The 22,880-nt window shown below is 42.0% G+C and overlaps 1 protein-coding gene across 1 annotated transcript in view; it reads left to right on the top strand.

The window, feature by feature from the left end:
- The window catches only part of plxnb1b (plexin b1b), a 263,290-nt gene extending 247,252 nt beyond the window's left edge, over positions 1–16,038 (top strand). The window contains exons 34-38 of the mRNA XM_055648119.1: positions 1,459–1,606; positions 5,893–5,957; positions 7,125–7,200; positions 7,419–7,493; positions 9,751–16,038. Of these exons, the coding sequence (XP_055504094.1) occupies positions 1,459–1,606; positions 5,893–5,957; positions 7,125–7,200; positions 7,419–7,493; positions 9,751–9,855 (469 nt within the window). The 3' untranslated portion in view covers positions 9,856–16,038. The remainder of the gene's footprint in view (positions 1–1,458; positions 1,607–5,892; positions 5,958–7,124; positions 7,201–7,418; positions 7,494–9,750) is intronic.
- The last annotated feature ends 6,842 nt before the right edge of the window (positions 16,039–22,880 follow it).

The raw sequence follows: 22,880 nt of genomic DNA, 5'->3' as shown, positions 1-22,880 counted from the left end.
TATTAAGCTAAATCATTTAGCACTAATGCAAAGAATGAAAGTCGTGTTCAAAACCAAACTAAGGTGGTTTATACCCTGAAATGTATACAAAAACGGGGCCTTTGTGATTCTGGATGGGGCCGACTGGTCATTGACAGCTAGTCCAGCAGCATTTTGAGTTGCACCCTGCACCTTAATGTTACAAATTGTTGCTATATGCCAATGGGTGCTGTATGCCAATGTCAGTCCATCTACGATAAATAAGATGGCTGAGTTTCATTACTTAGCCTAATATAATATCATTAATAGGCTGATATTAGTCTAGTTTTATAGATCCACACGTTATAAACCTTTATTAGAGAATTATGTGGAATATTATGGACATCAGGCGGGAAACAGGCCCTTCAGCCCAACTTGCCCACGCCAACCAACATGTCCCACCTGCCTGCATTTGGGCCACATCCCTCTAAACCTGTCCTATCCATGTACCTGTCTAAAGTTTCCTAAACATTGCAATAGTGCCTGCTGCAACTACCTTCTCTGGCAGCTCCTCCCATACTATTACCACCCTCTGTGTAAAAAAATGTTGCCCCTCAGGTTCTACCCGATCTATTATTCCTCTCATGATTCTGTACACCCTCTATAAGATCAGCCCTCATCCTCCTGTGCTCCAATGAATAAAGCCCCAGCCTGCTCAACCTCTCCCTTTAGCTCAATCCCTCGAGTTCTGGTAACAACCTGGTAAATCTTCTCTCAACCCTTTCCAGCTTGACAACATCTTTCCCAGAACACGGTGAGCAAAACTGAACACAATACTCTAAATGTGGCCTCAAAGAGCTTCTCCTGATAGCATTGGAGAGAATTGTGGAAAAGACAATAAAGGGCCTGTCCCACTAGCCGATTTTTTTCAGAGACTGCCGGCATCACTGACTGACGTAACACGTCACCGCAAAAGATGCGGTGTGACGCGGCGTGATGACGTTTGACATTTTTTCAAGTCTCGCGACATTTTTTTTGTCGCCGCTGTATTTTGAAATGTTCAAAATCTTTTGGCGACACTGATATGACGCCGGCAGTCGCCAAAAAATCGCCAAGTGGGACAGGCCCTTAAGATTCCAGGATGTAAATATTTAAGCTAGGAGTTAAATTTAACTATTTAAGAAGATGTTTTAAAAGAAGTCTGTGATTTGGGTCCTTGATCTCACCTGAAAGAAATGCAAAAATGAGGCCCTTGTGATTCTGGATAGAGCCTTAACCGATTATTAACAGCTGTTCCAGCCACATTTGGAGGTGCAGCCTGCACCTTAACGCTGCATGCCAATGGGTCAAACATTTCTCAGTCCAATAAGTAAGATGGCTGAGTTTCATTCCTTAGATGAATATAATCTCATTAATAGGCTGATTCAACTTGAGAGGTGTAAATATGTGTAAAGCTAACCTCATAGTTTTAACACCATAGCGTTTCCTTCTCTGTTCCAGCCTGCCTCTCCGTTTCTGGATAAACATCATAAAAAACCCGCAATTCACGTTCGACGTACAGGTGTCGGATAATGTGGACGCCATGCTATCAGTCATTGCCCAGACCTTCATGGACTCTTGTACTATAGCGGAGCACAAGCTGGGACGGGTGAGTTTCTCCATCGAGTAACGAGAGAGAGAGAGAAAGACAACTTTAGGGAAATGTCACCTCACCAAACTGCAATGCCAACGATGAAACTCGCAACAGGGAATGCATGTTATAGCAAAGCACTTCCTTTTATATAGCATCTTTACTATAGCCAAGTAACATCAAAAATCAAATTAAGTATGTAATTAAAAAGGTTTTTAATGATTGCTAGACCAAGTGCAGACCCGTTGGGTCGGTTCCCCCAACGCATGGTTCTAGGGGGGTGGGGGGTCCCACAAAAGATCCCACGCAGGTCCCACAAAAGATCATTGAGAGGATGTTTCCAATGGGAGAGTCCTGGAGCAGACGGCACAGCCTCAGAATAGAATGGTGTACCTTTGGAATGGAGATGAGGAGGAATTTCTTTAGCCAGAGCATGGTGAATCTGTAGAATTCATTGCCACAGTTAGCAGTGGAAGCCAAGCCGTTGGCTATTTTTAAAGTGGAGATTGATAGGTTCTTGATTAGTAAGAGTGCCAAAGGTTACATGGAGAAGGCAGGAGAATGGGGTTTAGAAGGAAAAACAGATCTCACATGATTGACTGGTGCAGCAGAGATTCAATGTGCCGAATAGCCTAATTCTGCTCCCATGGTCTTACGGAGGTAATAGCAAATGTTATCTTTAGTAACAGAGGCACAAGGAACTGTAGATATTGAGATCTTGAGCAAAATGCAAAGTGCTGGAGTCCGCTTCCCAACCTGAAATGTCGACTGTCCATTCCCGCCACAGATGCTGCCTGACATGCTGAGTTACTCCAACATTTTGTGTTTTGCTTATGTGTTAGTGATGTTGGAATTAGGGATAAATATTGAACAGTGCACTCCTGCTTTTCAAAAGAGTGGCATATAATGTTTGATATTAGAGTCAGACAGGGCCTGAGTTTGGAATCCCATCTGAAGGTGAACACCTCCCACTTGGACAAAACCAAAATATTAGTTTAGTCTCTACCCGACCACATGCGACTTGAACCTGAAAAGTACTGTATTTAGCAGAAGTACTTCCATCTGAACTCTATCCTCCAGAGACTTGTAGGTGCTGAATCAGTGAGCAGATTCAAGGCCAAAATTGATTTTTTTTCAACTGCAGAGGAATTTCAGGTAATTGGTCACTCAAAAGTTCTGTACAAGCCGCAGATCAAGTAAACCACTCCCACCTCCTGAATTACCTGCCTGCCCCTCCTTGCCATCTCTCCTGCTCTGACTGTGGCAAATCTGAAGTCCCATATTGACTTCTTCAGAGACAAATGCAAGCAAATGGGACTAGCTTAGATAGGGCATCTTTGTCTCCACGGATGAGTTAGGCCGAAGGGCCTGATTCTGTGCTGTTTGCCTCTGAATCGTGAAGAATAGGTACACAATAAAACAGGCACAAATGGGTTTCCTGTAATCTGATCTCTAGAGCGTTTAGATTTGTAGGAAGGAGCAAAACCAAGATACACCATGAAAGACAATAACCAAAAAAATCAAGTAAATCCAACATCTGCAGGCACTTTAGTTAAAAGGGAAAGGAGATGACATCTTATACTAAATGGCATCATATCGAGGAGAAGGAGGCCTGCATATGCTTGCGGGCAAATGTTATAAAAGCAGCAGGACAAGTTATCAAAGCGGTTAATAATACAGATGTGATCTTGGGCTTTATTTCAAGTCATATGTACTATATGACAGGAAGCCAGAACTAAATAAACAGTAATTTGGTCCCAGCTGGATTATTGGTAAATTCCAGCTGTTGTTCAGGACTGGTGTGCCACTGTGTTTGCTGTTCCCTCAGTGATTGTGCAAGTTCTGCAGTGAATCTTGTACATTTGTTTTCAAAGGAAATAATATAAAGGCTCTCAGTCAATCAATAAATTAAAGATTTACAATTCTAATTGAGATTCTACTTTTGAGATTACATATCTAAATTAAATGAGTGTCATCTTTTGTCGATTAATATGTAGTCGGGCAGCACAGTGGTGCAGCAGTAGAGCTGTTGTCTCACAGAGCCAGAGACCCGGGTTCGATCCTGACCTCAGCTGCTGTATGGGTGGAGTTTGCACGTTCTCCCTGTGACTGCGTGGGTTTTCTCCAGGTGCTCCGGTTTCCTCCCACATCACAAAGACGTGCGGGTTTCTTGGTTAATTAACTCCTGTAAATTTCCCCTTTGTGCGTGTGTGCGTGTGTGTGTGTGATAGAACTAGTGAACGAGTGATTATTGGTCAGCACGGGCTCAGTGGGCTGAAAGTCCTGCTGTTACGCTGTATCTCCAAACTAAACAACTCTAAATGTAATATTGAATCATTGTTTAAAGTTGGGAACTGTAAACTTGCAAAAGCCAATGGTGTCGGAAGGAATAGCAGATGCTGGTTCAAACTGAAGATAGACACAAAAAGCTGGAGTAACTCAGCGGGTCAGGCAGCATCTCTGGAGAAAAGGACACTTTGGGTCGAGACCCTTCTTCAGACTGAGAGGCAGGGGAAAGGGAAATGAGAGAAATAGACGGTGATTTCGAGAGATATAGAACAAATGAATGCACAGAGGGGGAGCAGCGAGAGAGACTGTTGCAGAACTTCTTCAAAGTAGACGTTCCTTGAGGCACTGGATTGCGCTCCTATGCATCCAGTGGTTGATTACAGAGCAGCAATGGTGTAAATTCAGGAGCAGGTTATCATCTTGGCTGTGAAGTAGTGTATGATGCAAGTAGCTGCAACAAAAATGCTTGAAAAAACTCTTCAAAAATAATAAGACAGAGGACTGTTCCCTGTAATAGATTTCCTGTGGGAATGGCGGCGTTTAATATTTACCCAAAGCTGTTCCTGCTTAGATAAGGCCTCAGCAATGTGTAGCATGGACCGTTCTATCTGCTTTTGAGGTCCTGGTTTAATTCTGCAAATGTGAGATAACACAGTATCCATTATAAACTCCACACTAAGTAAATTGCTGCAGAACACTTGGTGATGTTAATTTGCACATGTCATTGATCTGTTAGACGTAAATTGACATCCGAGGAATTCTGACACACAGCTATTTAATATCTATTCCTCTGAGTGTATCAATATAACATTGTTATCTTACAGGGTACTGAAAATGTGGACCGCTTAATGAAATGTGTCGCATTAGAGATGGCTATCTTTCACCTTAATTTAGTTTGACCAGATTTAGCCCAGGTTTGCTCCTCTGCAGCGGAACCATTCCATTAGTTGATTTTTAAACTTTGGAAGCGACAAACACTGCAAAATATTTTCCTTTAGTTGACAAAGTAGCGAATCTTCTCACTAAAAGAAGATAAAGTTCTGGAAGGAAGGTTTCCTACAACTCTTCTGAGTTTGTGCTACGTTAGCTGATTTTATTTAAATTATTATTATCTCTGTTTTGTGTTCCTGTGCTTGGTGGTACAAAAGTCAGCTAGACTTCTTTTTCCTGAATATCATCCCAGTCAGGTGTGTTATGTAAGATGCAGTCAACCTCTGATGGACTCCTTTGGTGAATAGCCTATTAATATGTATTTAAATAAGTAACCATGGAGAGGTGCCATTGTAATAGGTGGAGTAACCTTCAAAAGACAAACTTCCACCATTTTTGAACTTGCCCTCGCTGGGAGCTGGACAAGTAAGTTGCTCTGAAGCTGGAGTGGAGGCTCTGTGTTGTTCTGTTGTTGCATTAACTCATTGGTTCAATATTCTCACATGCGAAGTGCTAACACAGTGAAATTATTGTTCATACAAGCAGTCTAGTAGAGTATTGCCATACCGCCGATCCTCAATTCGTAAGGGTACAGAAATCTGCTCAACCCCCATGCAAAAGCCACCCTGATTCTGGCACCATTTTCAAAGTCCTCGGTCCAGTTCTTTTGAGCGGTGCCGGTTTCAGGCAAGTCCCAGGCTGTTGTGGGCCTCCAGCCATCTCCTTCCTCGGACACCACGCCCCTCTCCTCGCCTGCCCAGTCCACCCTTGTTCCTCGGGGGGTGGGAGCCTCCTGCAGCCGACCTCGAGGGTGCAGTTGGCTGGACCCCAAATTCCTCCCCTCTCCTACCGGCCTCGCCCATCGCATCCGTCGTCAGTGGATCCATCCTCCCAGCCGTTGGTCTTCAGGCTGGATAAGAACAATGGTCTATATGCTTTGCCGATTCACGCTATTTTTTTTTTTGAACCATGATCATGACCCAAAGTTTCATGGTGTTGAGAAGTTTCCAGGCAGAATTTGTTAGCATAAAATCTGTTTTCGCTCTGTGAAACTGATGTGATCCTGTTTGGTGTTCCCTTCATAGGATTCGCCAATTAACAAACTACTGTATGCCAGAGACATCCCTCGATATAAACAGTTGGTGGAGAGGTAAGACTTCCAAAACTTCCATTTAGCTCCCACTGTGTTGAGGGGCTTCCGTCCTGGTAACCAGACAGCAGCAAGAAGCTGAACACACTGCACAACATGGAATCTTTTAGGAGAAAACCCTTCTTAAAAACATAGAAAATAGGTGTAGGAGTAGGCCATTCGGCCCTTCGAGCCTGCACCGCCATTCAATATGATCATGGCTGATCATCCAACTCAGTATCCTGTACCTGCCTTCTCTCCATACCCCCTGATCCCTTTAGCCACAAGGGCCACATCTAACTCCCTCTTAAATATGGCCAATGAACTGGCCTCAACTACCTTCTGTGGCAGAGAATTCCACAGATTCACCACTCTCTGTGTAAAAAATGATTTTCTCATCTCGGTCCTAAAAGACTTGCCTCTTATCCTTAAACTGTGACCCCTTGTTCTGGACTTCCCCAACATCGGGAATAATCTTCCTGCATCTAGCCTGCCCAACCCCTTAAGAAATTTGTAAGTTTCTATGAGATCCCCCCTCAATCTTCTAAATTCCAGCGAGTACAAACCGAGTCTATCCAGTCTTTCTTCATATGAAAGTCCTGACATCCCAGGAATCAGTCTGGTGAGCCTTCTCTGTACTCCCTCTATGGCAAGAATGTCTTTCCTCAGATAAGGAGACCAAAACTGTATGCAATTCTTGAATAACTGTATTGGCTTTCTCGGCTTCCTTTCACCTCCCATTCTTGATAGATAATTACCAGTCTTCCTGGTAGCACAATTTAAGTCATGAGCACTTTTGACTGTAAACTAATGTGTCTAGTGTGAAATTTATCGGCACAGCTTACTGGGTCGAGACCCTTCTTCAGAATGAAGAAGGGTCTTGACCCAAAACGTCAACCATTCCTTCCATCCAGAGATGCTGCATGTCCCGCTGAGTTACTCCAGCATGTTGTAACTACCAATATCTAAATTCCCCCACTTTCATGGGGGTAGAGGTACATGTTTCCCCGTTTTATCTCTAAACTCGAAGTATCAACTCGGCATCAGAAAGTATTCCGACAAAGGTCTCCATTTAATAAAACCCTCCTGTCTGTGGATCTAATTGTTAATGTGTGGAACGTCACTTTTTTGGGAAGGTGTCTTGTCGTCATCAGCTGCAACTGACCCCAACTGTGTTGTGTCTGACAGGTACTACGCAGACATTCGACAAACCATCTCAGCGAGTGACCAAGAAATGAACTCTGCCTTAGCAGAGCTATCTCGGGTAAGTGCTTACGAGCAAAAAATATCCCGTCCAATACTGATATTTGGTAGCAGATGCAATCATGAATCATAATTAAATTCCTTGAGTAACTCCAGACCGTAAAGTGAATGAAGTGCGGTGTTTTGTGCACAGTGATGAGTCACAAAGCAACTTCAGAAACAGATGCCTTCTCTTTGATGATATATGTTCTGACAGCCAGTTTTCTTTTTCATTTACAGAATTACTCCAGTGATATGAACTCTCTTGTAGCTCTCCACGAGCTCTACAAATACATCAACAAGTACTATGACCAGGTATTTAAAGCAGGCGCATAGGTAGAGGCACAATTCTGTGCAGCCACTTGGGATCAGGAATGTTCCATTTTCTGTGGCACACTAAGCACTCAATTCCAATCAGTTTCTGATAAAATGTAATAACCATGAAATGAGCAGAATATTTTAAAAACTCAAGAGATGCAGGTTTGTAGGTTAAATTACTTTTGTACAATTGTCACTAGTGTGTGGGATAGAATTGGTGTATGGGTCATCGCTGGTTGGCGCAGACTTGGTGGGCCAAAGGGCCTGTTTCCTAAAGGGCTGTATCTCTTAAAAAAAAAAAACCTAAAAACCTGGTCTGCACAAACGCAACCCAAGACCCACAACAGTAGGTCGGTGAGATGTCGAAGTAAGCCACTCACTCATGGGGCTAGAAGTACCAGTCTTGCCAGCAGCATCTACAACCCATGAGCAAACTAATCAGACCTACTCAGAACAGGAAATGAACTTGGGGTGGCCCAGCTGCTAGACCTGCTGCCTCACAGCCAGAGACCCTGGTTGCGTGCTGTCTGTGTGGAGTTTGCACGCTCGCCCCGTCAGCACACTGGTTTCTACCGGGTGTTCTGATTTCCTCATGTGTCCCAAAGACTCGTAAATTTGTGGGTTAGTTGTCCACTGTAAATTACCCTTCATCTGCAGTGGGTGGATGTAAAAATGGGGTAACACAGAATGAGTGTGAATGGGTGATCGGTGGTTGGCGTGGACCAGGTGAACTGAATACGCTGTTTCCATGCTGTTTCCATGCTATATCTTTCAATCGATCAATCAAACTTCTTGTCCCAAAAGCTGCACAATATCTTAATCTGAGGAGAGAAAGCTGGTAACACTATCAAGGCTATCTTGGTGGCACAGCGGTAGAGTTGCTGCCTTACAGCGAATGCAGCGCCGGAGACCCGGGTTCGATCCTGACTACGGGTGCTGTCTATACAGAGTTTGTACATTTTCCCCATGACCTGCGTGGGTTTTCTCCGAGATCATCGGATTCCCCCCACACTCCAAAGAGGTACAGATTAGTAGGTTAATTGGTTTGGTAAATGTAAAAAATTGTCCCTAATGAATGTAGGATGGTGTTAATGTGCGGGGACTGCTGGTTGGTGTGGTCCAGGTGAGCCGGAGGGAAACTGTTTCTGCGCTGTATCTCTGAACTAAACTAATTCTGGATATTGTAAAAATCTATGTGCTGTGGAAGGATTGATTGGAGATTGTGGCTGGGTGCCAGGCTTGGTACCTTTGAAAGCTCTCTCTGGGTTGTGGAGATTCTGATTGATCAACCTGGCCCAAGTTGTTGCCATCAGGGAGAGGCAGTATTTCTCTGATGAGAGAAAAAATACTTGGATGGAACACATTAATCGCATCAGAAGGTTCACCGCTTGGAAAGTCGACCTGTCCTTGTGCTTTCTTTGTGAAGTGTCATAGGCACTGTCTGACGATATCTCGGCTCACAAGGTCTACAACATGAATCAATGGAAACATACTAATACCTGTTTTTTAAGGCATTGCCTGTCCTTTTGGCTGTGATGAGAGATGGGCCTGGGGGGGGGGGGGGGGGGGGGGGGGTCAAGATTAGCCTATGTTTAATATAGATTAATTTAGAGATACAGCATGGAAACTGCTCCTTCGGTCCAAGGAGTCCGCGCTAACTAATGTTCAGCCGTACGCTAGTTCTATCCAACACAGTGGGGACAATTTGCAGAGGCCAATTAACTTGGACGCCTTTGGAATGTGGGAGGAAACCCACGCGGTCACAGAGAGAACGTGTAAACTCAGTACAGACAGCACCCGTAGTCGGGATCGAACCTGGGTCCCTAGCGCTAAGGCAGTGCCACCCAATGTCAAAATAGACACAATAGCTGGAGTAATTCAGCAGGTCAGGCAGCATCTCTGGAGAAAAGCAGTAGGTGACGTTTCGGGTTAGAAACATAGAAACATAGAAAATAGGTGCAGGAGTAGGCCATTCGGCCCTTCGAGCCTGCACCGCCATTCAATATGATCATGGCTGATCATCCAACTCGGGTTGAGACGCATCTTTAGACCTGTTGAGTTACTCCAGCATTGTGTGTCTATCTTTGGTGTAAACCAGCATCTGCAGTTTCTTCCAAACATTTTGTTCAAGTCTGAGTAGACAAATTGTGCAAAGAATGAGCTTTGTATCACTTGCAGACACTGAAACAAAAGAGCACTGAACGACCCCAGTTTCTAAAAGACTGAATGACGGATTTCACTTCTTGCCTTGTAGATCATAACGGCACTAGAAGAGGACCCGACTGCACAGAAGATGCAGCTTGGCTACCGGTTACAGCAGATAGCCGCATCAGTGGAAAACAAGGTCACGGACTTGTGACAGGACAGACTATTGAGGATCTGCGGAGAGGAACAATAGAGGCATGAACGTAGAGAAGGCACATTGAGACACGGTGACTGATGGACAGAGCTTGCAGGGTGCCTCATGGGAAGATGCTTCATCTGTATCTCCAACGGTGGGAATGTAGGGGACCACACGGCTGTGAGGCACCAGGTTTCACATGACAGTGAAAGGAGTATCTTTCCCTCCTCCCACACCACTTCAACCTGCACAGGACTGTCTATGGAATGTGTTTATATTTTAGATTATTAAGCGACTTAGACACAGCAAAAACATAAACTAAAGAGTCAGTGCAGAGGTGGACAAATGATGTTAATATTTTTTTCCATAAGAGATTTTAAATGTTTTTTAAACTAATCCTAAAACCATGTATTGCAGTCATAAGTTGGCGCCTGCAAGATGAAATTGGAGAAGGGCAGAGATATTGAGGCAAAGACAGTCGTCGGGTAGAATGTTGTCAGGCCCAAGTTAATTCACAGTGACTGACTTCAATAAATACAGGTAGATGACAGGGAGCATTGTATGGCGATCTATTCAAGATCCAGTCAGGCACCCAGGAGGCAAGGGTCAAGTCCTTGGCTGGCCGTCTTAGTTAGTTTGAGGAGCTTTAAGAAATGAAGTTACCATTTGCCTTTCCAGCAGGGAATTCAGCCTTTGTTAAAGGGTTTATGGAACAGCCTGCCCATCAAGCTCTCAAAGCACCATGTTCTCCTGCATCATGAGAGGAAGAGAAATTTGGCCAAGTCAGCCTTCCTCCTCGGGCTCATGAATTGGTGCTTGTGTGTATCCACGGTGTGCTGTTGCCTGTTGACTGTCTAATGGTGGTGGTGCCTCCATCAAAGAGAAGAACGTACATACTGCTAATGTGACATCTCATTTTATGAAGCGTTGCCCTGCTGAGTTTTACTGGGTATTTTTCTACCTGCTGCCTTCCTTGTTTCAGCCATTGACGGAGTATCAAACCCTCTAACTTAAGATGATTGGATAAGCAAGGCTACTCAGCTGAGGTTGACAGCTTAAATGTTGAGATCACAGTGAGAGATGGTGGGGGGAATTACTGCACAGTTTTGTGGTTGGCATTTATTTCTTTTTGGAATCGCAACAAGATGGCTTGGCAATCTTTTAATTTTAAATGGAAAACTCACATCAGAAAGACTATGATAAAAAATGGTACCAACAATCATTCAAAATTTAAGCCGAGCAAAAGCTTGATTGAAATTTATCTCAAATCTCAGTTTACTAAAAGTTTCTTAAACTCCTGTTACGTTTTAGGTGTTTGCAACTTGTCACCATCCGTCGTGAAGTACTGTGTACATACTGAGATCCTAATGTATTTGTTGGAGTGCGTTACGCTAATATCATTGTTTCAAGTGACTGAGTCCACCTGAGTCACACCACCACCAGAAGTCAGACCACTTGTCATTTTATTCTCAATTCCTTATTTTAATTAAAATGTGTGATACCTTTTTTGGTCCCAAAATGCCACGGGCAGATTACCAGTGTTTGATTGGAGGTGTTTGAGGAGAAATATATCTGGGGGTAGCGATAAGGTTGTGTGTCGTGGGACATGGATTGAAGTTTTCAAAACTCTTCCATTTTCCATGACAGTGGATGTCTGTTTTGTTACTTTTGTTCAAAGTAGGTTTAATTATAGTTTTTATTTATGGTATTGTCTGAAATAGTATTCCATGCTCATCCAGTATTCTAACGGCAGTGTTCACCGCGAGGGGCAAAGAAAGAGTAAAGGGCCTGTCCCACTTTCACGACCTAATTCACAACCTTTTTTTACTCGTGGACATTTTTCATCATGCTGGAAAAAAAACGCCCCGACCTACTTGATGCCACAAGTACCTACGACTAGCATCACGGCCTGCTACGACCTACCTACGACCTCGTGACGACCATGCTGCGAGTACGAGTCAAGGGCAAACTCGGCATAGGTCGTGAAAGTGGGACAAGCCCTAAACATAGTGCGTTGCGCAGTTATTGTCCCTTGGAGTGCAGACTCCACAATTATTCCTCTACATTAGTGTGTATGGAGTCATGCCCTGTTAGTGTTGGACTTCACTTTCAACCTTGAAATTCAATCTTGAAATTCAGAATTGTATTGATATTTTTATATCATCTCAATTTATGGCAAGTACAGATGCTTTGGTTTAGATAAATGATCTTTAATAAAAAAATCTATGCAGATGTTTGTGGTAACTACTCATCAGAGTCTTTGATGTTGCCGGCACTACATTAATAAAGAAGTAACACTCTTCGTTGTGGCCACAGGGGTGGGTGTCTGCTTGGAGGATGTGTTTTTTTTAATTGGATAACATGGGGCGGATTCACAGCTTGTTTGCAGGAAACTAAATCACGCAAGTCCATCATTAGCTGAGTCACTTGGTTGACAATGAAGCAGCAATTCTATTACAAAACTTCTCCCAGTGGATCAATAGCCCACTCAAATGCAAAGTTGCATGAAGCATTCCTTCTGTGGTGGGAAAAATCATTGTCTTTGTGACTGTGTCAAGCAACTTTTCAAGGTTGTTACAGTGCTGTGTGGTAACGCTTAAGCCAGCTACCTACTGCCACCTTTAGTGGGCATGTATTGTGCAATTAAGTGACAGTGGTGAGATCATCAAATGTCTTGGTGAATTTTCCGTGCATAAGATTACAACAATTGTATCTTAACCACTAATATGTTTTTTTGTTTTTTTTTTAGCTTTTCAAAGTTGTTATAATTTTTGTTTAAATAGTGTATTAATTTATTTAGTGGGCAAGGCCTGGTTAGTTGTGAACACTGGCACGTTAGTGTATTATTTGAGTTTTAAAACATTCTTTGTTACATTGCAACGAACAAGCACTTATCTGCCTTCCACAGTATAAAAATCACACCACTGAGGGATCCATGACCACAGCAAACTGAACCTCTGCCGTTGACCTCTGCAATAGCTCAGTCAACAGCTTGGTAATCTTTCCAGTGAGGTGTTAAAATCTGTGACCCTCAGGGCAATGGCAGACCATACCTTGTAGCCCCCTAATAGGGCAGCACAGTGGCGCAGATGGTGGAGCCACTGCCTGACAAACTGGCACCGATTCCTCCGGCTGCTCCGGTTTCCTCCCACATCAGAAAGACGTGGCGGTTTGTAGGTTAATTGTCCTCTGTAAAAAGTGTGTCGTGAGTGGATGAGAACGTGTCGAAACCAAAAAAATTGTAGATGCTGGTTTATACCAAAGATAGACACAAAGTGCTGGAGTAACTCAGCGGGTCAGGCAGCATCCCTGGAGAAAAAGGATGGATGATGTTTTGGATCGGGACTCTTCTTTAGTCTAAAGGAGGGTCCCAACACAGATGATCATCCATCCTTTTTCTCCAGAGATGCTGCCTGACCCTCTGAGTTCTTCCAGCACTCTGTGTCTATCTATAATATCGAACTACTGTGAATGGGTAATCGATGATTGGTACGGACTTGATGGGCCGAAGGGCCTATTTCCATGCTGTATCTCTAAACTAAACTAATTTAGCAGTAGAAAATAGGAACTTCATATTAAATTCAAAAATGTCAAAAAGAATGATTATAATTTTTTAATTAATGACCATTCGAATATTTGATTCTCACATTGCTGCTGCTGGGTTAGTCATTTCAAAATTTACTTTGGAAGTTATTTAGTCCAGAGGTTGGCCCTCTTCAGTCTATATTGCTTCGAGATTAGAATATTTTTGTACCATCACCTATTCTGAGCATATTTATTGCAGAGTAGTTGACATTCAAGCCGGAATGCATCCTTACACCTACAAGGAGTGTAGACAATGCATAAATTTGACCATAATCGAGATTTTTGCCTCGAGTTAGCTATCATTTGCTGCGGCAGTCTTGAAATTGTGGAGAAAGAGCTTCTTTATTGTAAAGCTACAGACTATATCATGTTATGACGGCATGAATTCGGGCTTCGTCTACAGTATTGGTCGAGAGAGATGACGAATTGTGAATAAGATGTTCATGGGGACTAGACATGGTGAATGGATTTCTGTGACCTTTTTCTTCATCAACATTAGTGTGCCCTTGAGCATTGGTGCACCTAAAACTATAATTTGATAAAAATAATTAAGCAATAGTTCTCTCTGGAAGGCTGGTTCTTGTTTATATTGTCTAAATTAATGATATCCTGATTTATTCAACAAAATGGGGCTTGTTGTGGATTGTGTGTGGCATCATTTGAATGACCAGAATTTTACATGCTAGATGGCAGTTTTAAGAGTTTATTTGCATATTTGTTAGACAGTTGCTGTACGTAGATGTTAAGGAGTTATTCATAATGACAACTATGAATAATATTGCCCTAATTCTTGCCACTATTCCCTTTGGAGATTTAAAGTTCACTTCATAGGTTAATTGTATTTAATATTTGTAATAGTTCATAACTGATAGGAGCAATGGCTCATCAAGTCTACTACGCCATTCAATCATGGCTGATCTCTCTTGCCCTCTTAACCCCATTCTGCTGCCTTCTCTCCATAACCCCCGACACCTGTACTAATCAAGAATCTATCTATCTCTGCCTTAAAAATATCCATTGATGGCCTTCAGTGGCAACGAATTCCACAGATTCACCACCCTCCTATTAAAGAAATTCCTCCTCATCGCCTTCATAAAGGAACGTCCTTTAATTCTGAGGCTGTGATCTCTGGTCCTAAACTCTCCCACTAGTGGAAACATCCTCTCCACATCCACTCTCTCCAGGGCTATCATACATGCTTTTTAAGTCTTTACAGTTTACACATCATAATTAACCATTCCAGTATTCCCAATATTCCCAAACCAACCTAAAAATGGATTAACAATGTGATAGCTATGTCGAGGATGTGGGGTAAAATAATGTCTTTTAATTCTGGTTCTTCTCTCTGGGATGTAAAACAAATTGTTCTTCTGCCTGTGATGTAAAAAAAAATCTAGGATGTATCCAGTTCTCTTGCTTCATCAGAGAACCTATTTGTGCAAACAATTTGCATCACTTTGCTTTGCTGATGAAGCAGGGTTCAAACTCTAACCCCTTCAGTCTCACAACTACACACCCACGGGGAAGTTTACAGTGCTATCCATTTACATGAAACAATTTGTTCATTTTTTTTATAATTGGGATGCAATGTCCTGCTTCTTTAAATAAACTATTCTCTCCCTTAAACTTTCACAAACAATTAACTTTAAACATGTAAAAACGTTTCATTTTTAACTCTAATTCCACGAGCAAGCTTTACAAACCACGCTTCTGCCCGATAAACAGAATTCCAGTTATGAATCACGAGTACAAAGAATACTATTTTTTTTTTTTCAATTTCAAGTTCTTTATAAATCTGCAATACAAAGTTATTGTTTAAACTTTAAACAAGTTAAAATAACTTCTGATTCCTCCATTTGCTGCAGATACATTTCCCAAAACAATATCTGTTCTTCTGCCCCATATAAATATAAAGTTACTTTGCAGTTTATATCCTAAGTACATGATAAGCACACAGGCATTTTGATTACTTTTGGGGAATACAATGTTTTTTCACTGTGTATTTAAGAGGAAAACATCCAAAACCTACTAGCTATAGAAGCAAAAGAGATGTTTTGAATTATCTAGAATAAAAATTAAAATCTTTTTGAAACATCCAGTGGCTTAAAATGTGTTACTGTATTTGGCTTGTATGATTCCATAGAAACATTGGATGTAACAACAAAAGTTGATTAAAATAACTTCCTGGAAGCAATTATGAATAAGATAAAGTTTGGTGCCTTGCAGTTTTTTTTCTTGGTAATTTGTAAACTCAACAATGTTTAAAAAGTGGAATACCTTGTGTTTAATCTGAGAGAAAACATTTAATAAATGATTTGAGTGCAGCAGTTCAGGGGCTCAATGTAGGATTTGATATTACAAGGCTGACTACACGGCAATGTGGCATAGAAAACATTTTATTCCTATTAATAAAGGGAAAAATGACCCTGTCTTTGCAAATAAATGGAACAACATTCCGAACGATTGCCCCGTGACTCAAAGGTTTAAGGCCGGCACAGTGGCAGTGTGCTGCCTCACTGCGCCAACGATTTGGGTTTAATCCTGACCTGTCGTGTTGTTTGTGTGGAGTTTGCACGTTTTCCCTATGGGTTTCATGGGTTTCCTCCTGCTATTCAGGTCCATCCTGCATTCCATTCAGGTTCATCCTGCATTCCAGACATGCAGGCTATAGTTTGCATGGCCATGGTAAGTCAAGAGTGTTTTGTTGTCGTATGTCCCAGATAGAACAATGAAATTCTGACTTGCAGCACCACAATTTGCAATGATTATGTAAGTGAGCGCTACTAGAGTGTGGTGAGAATATAAAAGAGGATTTATGTAAGTTGAGCATAAAAGTGGGCTTGACTCCATAGGGCCAAAATACCTATTTCATTGCTATATCTCCCCATGAACCTGGCAGCATCTTCCCAAGTACATGCATACTCAGTTAAATGTGGAAACCCAAAAGCTGCAGTCTGTAGTTCTCTGTTACTCCAAAGGGTGCAGTTTTGCAACTTAGGCCAATGTCATTTCAGAAATCAGTGAATTGAGAATGCTGACTATTGCGAATTATATTCATTGTAAAATGTCCTAAAAATATACTTTCACATATGGGTTTGTGAATTGTCAATGCCCTGTTAAGCAACAATAGGCTTAGAAAGCACTGACCCTTAAATAATGAATTATTCCAAGATGCAATAAATATGAAAATAACTTTATTTTAATGTCAATTTATCATTCCTTCACCTTGCCCTTTAACTTGTGTGTCTGCACTGTCATGCTCTTAAAAACAAAAAGTAAATATTAGGGTGGCGCAGTGATAGAGTTGCTGCCTTACAGTGCCAGAGACCCAGTTCAATCCTGACTATGGGTGATGTCTGTACAGACTTTATACGTTTTCTCTGTGACTGCGTGGGTTTCTCTGGGTGCTCAGGTTTCCTTGCACACTGCAAAGACGTGCAGGTTTGTAGGTGAATTGGCTTCGATAAAATTAGTGTTAAGGGTAGTGTGAGTGTACGGCATGATCACTGGTCATTGTGGACTTGGTGGATCAAATGGCATGTTTCCACGCAGTATCTCTAAATTCTAAGGTCTACTAATTCTAAGTTGTGCTTTTTACCTCCTGGTTTTTCTGTCTGTGAGAATTTTCAACAGGATTGACTGCTCAACCCAGTTATGTGATGCCACTGTCGGTGGATGCCTAATAACCAATGATAATGGAAAAGGGCAAATGCATGCTGCAGAGATTACTGGATCCTTATAAATTTATTTCTTTGAGGTGAGCAATCAGCATTGTAACTGTGCCTCTGACTGCAGTATTTAACTTTACCCAAGGGAAATATACCCTAGATTGTGACTGATTTGACCATTTGAAGACTGTGACTCTTTCATCCCATTACTTGATCTCATCACCACATAGTTTTTAATGGATATGTAGGAAGGAACTACAGATGCTGGCTTACACCGAAGGTAGACACAAAATGTTGGGGTTATTCAGTGGATCAGGCAGCATCTCTGGAGAAAAGAAATAGGTGACGTTTTGGCTCATGCTGAAGAAGGGTCTCAACCCGAAATGACACCTATTCCTTTTCTCCAGAGATGTTGCCTGACCTGCTGAGTTACTCCATAGTTTTTTCTGGACACAATTAAAACTAAAAAAAGGGTCTGTTGAAGGGTCACCACCCGAAACGTCACCCATTCCTTCTATCCAAATATGCTGCCTGTTACTCCAGCATTTTGTGTCTCTCTTCAATGTAAACCTGCATCTGGAGTTCCTTCCTACACAAAAATGAATCACTGTTGTATACCACATGAAAGACAGGATGTGTGTTTTCTTATTTTTGGTGCGGAGAGCCCCACACCACTTATGCATTGTATTCTCTGGAGAATAATTAATGCATTATTAATTACATTAGAAAGCCATTTGGATAACTTCCGCAGAAACTTTCATTTACTGTATTAACGTCAGTGGATCCATTTTAACACCTGAATGTGGGCAGATTATAATGAAAGCCAGGCTTTACAGAGTAACCTTTTCCGCCAGCTCTGAATGGCCAGTAAAGAACAGGGGATGTACAACGTGAAAGATCGCACATTTGAGGGGTGCCTTCATGATTAATAAGCCAACAGCAGCAGTTTGTGTTAAGTTGTTTTAAGTTGTAATGACTGTATGGTCCTACCCAGGATATATTTTGTATTTAGTATTAGTTTGCAAACAGTAACCTCTACAACCATTACATATACTTGAGGCAAATGGACCATCAAAGTCAAATGGGCAGTATGCATGTGAATTTGGATCGCGTGCTGTAACTTGGGAGAACGTGTGCATATATACGAGGACGGTTGACATTTGGACCAAGATTTTGGGGGCTTTTTAAAAAATTAAATTAAAAAATCTACCATCACCACCACCACCATCATTAACAACAAAATCCTTGTCGATGTTTTGCTTTTCTTACTAGTGCAGTATCTGCACTGATATTTTCTTGGTATTGGCATGTCTGTCACCACTTGATCTCTGCAGGAAATATTGGTCGCTGATTCGCACTGACTTGCAGTTGTATATAGTACCAGTGATGTATTTATATACTGAAGGAGATTAAAATGTTTTACTGTCTAGTGTAAGATAATGTGTAGAGCTGGCTCTGCAATGAGCACAGATTTGTTAATTTTTAGAAAAATCATCAGCAATGTAATATCTGTAAATAACCAAATCGACTAGCTTCTTACTGTAATCTTTATTAAAGAAAAGATGACAAATTACAGATAATAAAATTTTCCAAAAAATAGTTTTGTTTCTTAAATTTCTCTCTTGGATAAACTGCTAAACTTTAAATCTTAGTTTGAATTTGTTGACATTAAGTCTTACAGCAACTTTTATATGAAATTTGTAGTGGCCCACCAAGTCTATGCCAGCTCTTAGAGCAATCTCACTCTGTCCCATTCCCCCATGGGCCCCCCCCCCCCCCCCCCCAGAACCAGCCCCGATTCTATGCCATCCATCCATAGAGATTTGCAGCCACAGAAACAGTCCATTCAGCCCAACTCATCCATGCTGACCAAGGTGCCTGACTGAACTTTTCCCATCTGCCTGTGCCTGCCCCATATCCCTTCAAACCTCTCTGTATACTTGTCCAAGTGTGTGTTACATTTACAAGACACTTGGACACGTATACTGTTTGCAAGAGTCATGTGGGGGCATTGTACCTGCTTCTACCACTTCTTGTTACTACACATTCCATATACACCTCTGTGTAGATGAAGTTGCCCCTCTCGCCCTTTTTAGGAATTTTGCTTCTCACCTTAAATCTATCCCTCCAGTTTTAAGCTGGAGAAAAGACTGTGACTATTCACTTTATCCACGGCCATCATTTCATCTGCCATTATGTACAATTTACAGGACCAAGCAGTGCAGCTTTGGGATGCTGGAGGAAACTGGATTGCTCAGGAAACTCACACAGCTTCATGGAAGTGCAAATTCCACAGAGAAAGCTCCCAGATCAAATCAAGTCAATTCAAGTCAAGTTTATTCGTCACATACACATACGAGATGTGCAGTGAAATGAAAGTGGCAATGCTCGTGGACTTTGTGCAAAAAGACAAACAAACAACCAACCAAACAAACTATAAACACAATCATAAACACACATATTATTTTACATATTAAATATTGGAAGGAAAAACGTTCAGCAAAGTTAGTCCCTGGTGAGATGGGAGTTTACAGTCCGAATGGCCTCTGGGAAGAAACTCCTTCTCAACCTCTCCGTTCTCACAGCATGGCAACAGAGGCGTTTGCCTGACCGTAGCAGCTGGAACAGTCCGTTGCATGGGTGGAAGGGGTCCCCCATGATTTTATTGGCTCTGGAGTTGCACCTCCTGATGTGTATGTCTTTATTACTAGCAGGCCAGATTATTGTAACGGTCTCCTTGCAGGTCTTCCGAAAAAAACTGTCAGGCAGCTACAGCTTGTTCAGAACGCTGTTGCTAGAGTTCTAACAAAGACCAAAAAATTTGAACACATTACACCAATTCTTAAATCCTTACATTGGCTCCCTGTATGTCAGAGAATTGATTTTAAAATCCTGCTGCTCACCTATAAATCACTACATGGTTTAGGACCAAAGTATATCACTGACATGCTTCCACTATATAAGCCTTCTAGACTGCTAAGATCTTCTGAAACCAATCTGTTAGTGATTCCCAGAGTAAATACAAAACATGGGAAAGCAGGATTTAGTTACTATGCAACAAATAGCTGGAATAAACTTCCTGAAGATTTAAGGCTTGCCTCAACTTTGACCACTTTTAAAACAAGACTGAAAACTTTTATGTTTACTTTAGCTTTCAGCTAAATCTTAACTACATTGCACTTTCAACTTTTGCACTTTTTATAATGCATTTTAAATTTTGCTTTTCTTTTCTTTTAGTTCTATTTTATTTCATTTTATTATTTCATTTTATTGTATGACATGTTTTTATGTGAAGCACTTTGAGTCTGCCTCGTGTATGAAATGTGTTATATAAATAAAGTTGCCTTCCCTTGCCTATAGTTCCTGCAGGAGGGCGAGTGAAGTTCCCATAGTGTGTTCGGCCGAACGCACTACTCTCTGCAGAGCCTTCTTGTCCTGGGCAGAGCAATTCCCAAACCAGATGGTAATGTTTCCGGACAAGATGCTTTCCACAGCCGCTGCGTAGAAGCACTGGAGGACCCTCGGAGACACTCTGAATTTCCTCAATTGCCTGAGGTGGTAAAGGCTCTGCCTTGCCTTACGAGTGCAGAGGCGTGTGATGTCCATGTCATATCCTCAGAGATGTGGACTCCCAGATATTTAAAACAGCTCACCCTATCCACAGGATCCCCATTTATCCTCAATGGAGTGTACGTCCTCAGATGATGTGCCCTCCTAAAGTCCACGATCGGCTCCTTAGTTTTTTTGATGTTCAAGAGGAGGCTGTTATCCTGGCACCAGAGTGCTAGATCAGCCACCTCCTCCCGGTAGGCCTTCTCATCGTTGTCTGAGATCAGGCCCACCACCACAGTGTAATCAGCAAACTTAATTATTGAGTTGGAGCTGAACCTAGCCACACAGTCATGTGTGTACAGGGAGTACAATAGGGGACTGAGGACGCAACCCTGGGGCGATCCTGTGCTCAGGATGAGGGACTTCGATGTATTCCCTCCCATCTTGACTACCTGGGGCCTGGCGGTGAGAAAGTCCAGGACCCAGGCACACAGGGAGGTGTTGAGCCCCAATTCCGGTCAGAATCAAATTCAGAATCAAATTGATCAGAATCAAACTCAGTCCATGCTGTGCATTTTTTAACAAATGTGGACATACAATAGGTTGGAAATGCTTCCGTGTTATGGATTTTATGAGGCTGTGTTCACCAGTCATTTATGACTATCACCAATCTTTGTCATATAATATCGCCAAAATGTAGAAATGTTAAGAGCAAAACATAAAGTGCTGGAGTAACTCAGTGGACCAGGCAGCATCTCCACAAGACATGGATAGGCACTGTCTCAGGTTGCACCCCTTCGTGAGAACATGGTCCAGTTTAGTTTATTGTCACGTGTACCGAGGTACAGTGAAAAGCTTTTGTTGCATGCTGTCCAGTCAGCAGAAAAACAATACATGACCCTTCAGAGTGAATTAGAGTCTGATGAAGGGTCCCAACACAAAGCATCACTTATTTTTGTCATGAATTATCTTGCCTGACCTTTTGTTATTCTAGCACTTTGTATTTTACTGAATATTTGTTTTGTCCATTGATTTTAAGAATTGGATTATCATTTCAGTTTCCAAAAACCTAGAACTGGAAATATTTCCACTGTTAGTTTCAGTTGCTTCTTCCATGACTTGCTGAGAGTAAAAATAATTTGATTAAAAACACAGAGATTATCGGGAAATGCCAAATGAATCTCACCGCACATCGCATATAGAGAAGCTGAAGGTCGATTATCTCTAATTACTGAATTTCAGAGAATTCATTTAATTTCCTCTGATCTGCTGTAATATCATTCATTACACTTTATATTAGGCACGAGTATGTTAAAAATAGAAAGACTGACAAGTACAGCTGTTGGCTCCTGATGGGCAAAGGCTGGAGAGTTTATAAAGGATCGAGAAATTAAACAATTACTTTGCTTCTGCCTTCACAGAAGATTTGTAAAACCTGGCAATTGAAGGAAGCAGGAATGCAGTGGCACGGTGGCACAGCGATAGAGTTGTGGCCTTACTGTGCCAGAGACCCTAGTTCGATCCTGACTACGGGTGCTGTCTGTACGGAGTTTGTACGTTCTCCCCGTGACCAGCGTAGATTTTATCCGCATGCTCTGGTTTTCTCCCAGACCCAGAGATGTACAGGTTTGTAGGTTAATTGGCTTGATAAAATTGTAAATTGTCCCTAGTCTGTTGGATAGTGTGGGGGTTGCTTGTCGGCACAGACTCTGATCTGAAGGGTCCGTTTCCATGCTTTATTTCTAAACTAAACTAAACAGTGAGAATGAGAAACTGAATTGAATGTGAAAAAATAGCATGAAACAAAGTGGCGAGATTGAAAACCAATAAATCCAAAGTAGTCCAATGAGTTGCATCCCAGAGTATTGAAAGAGTTTGGGTTAGAAATGGTGGATGCTCAGGTTTATCTTCTATGGATTTGTATGTTCTGGTGTTGATTCTGTGGATTGGAGTATAGCAAATGTGGTCCCACTACTGAAGAAAGGAGAGAGAGTTAAAATAAGGCCATTTAAAACAGGGAATTCTCTGCCTCAGAGGGCGGTGGAGGCCGGTTCTCTGGATACTTTCAAGGGAGAGCTAGATAGGGCTCTTAAAGATAGCGGAGTCCGGGGATATGGGGAGAAGGCAGGAACGGGGTACTGATTGTGGATGATCAGCCATGATCGCATTGACTGTTGCTGCTGGCTCGAAGGACCGAATGGCCTACTCCTGCACCTATTGTCTATTGTCTAAAGAAGG

The sequence above is a fragment of the Leucoraja erinacea genome, chromosome 16 (assembly GCF_028641065.1).
Source record: "Leucoraja erinacea ecotype New England chromosome 16, Leri_hhj_1, whole genome shotgun sequence".
Lineage (NCBI taxonomy): Eukaryota > Metazoa > Chordata > Chondrichthyes > Rajiformes > Rajidae > Leucoraja > Leucoraja erinaceus.
This window is presented reverse-complemented; position numbering and strand designations above follow the sequence as displayed.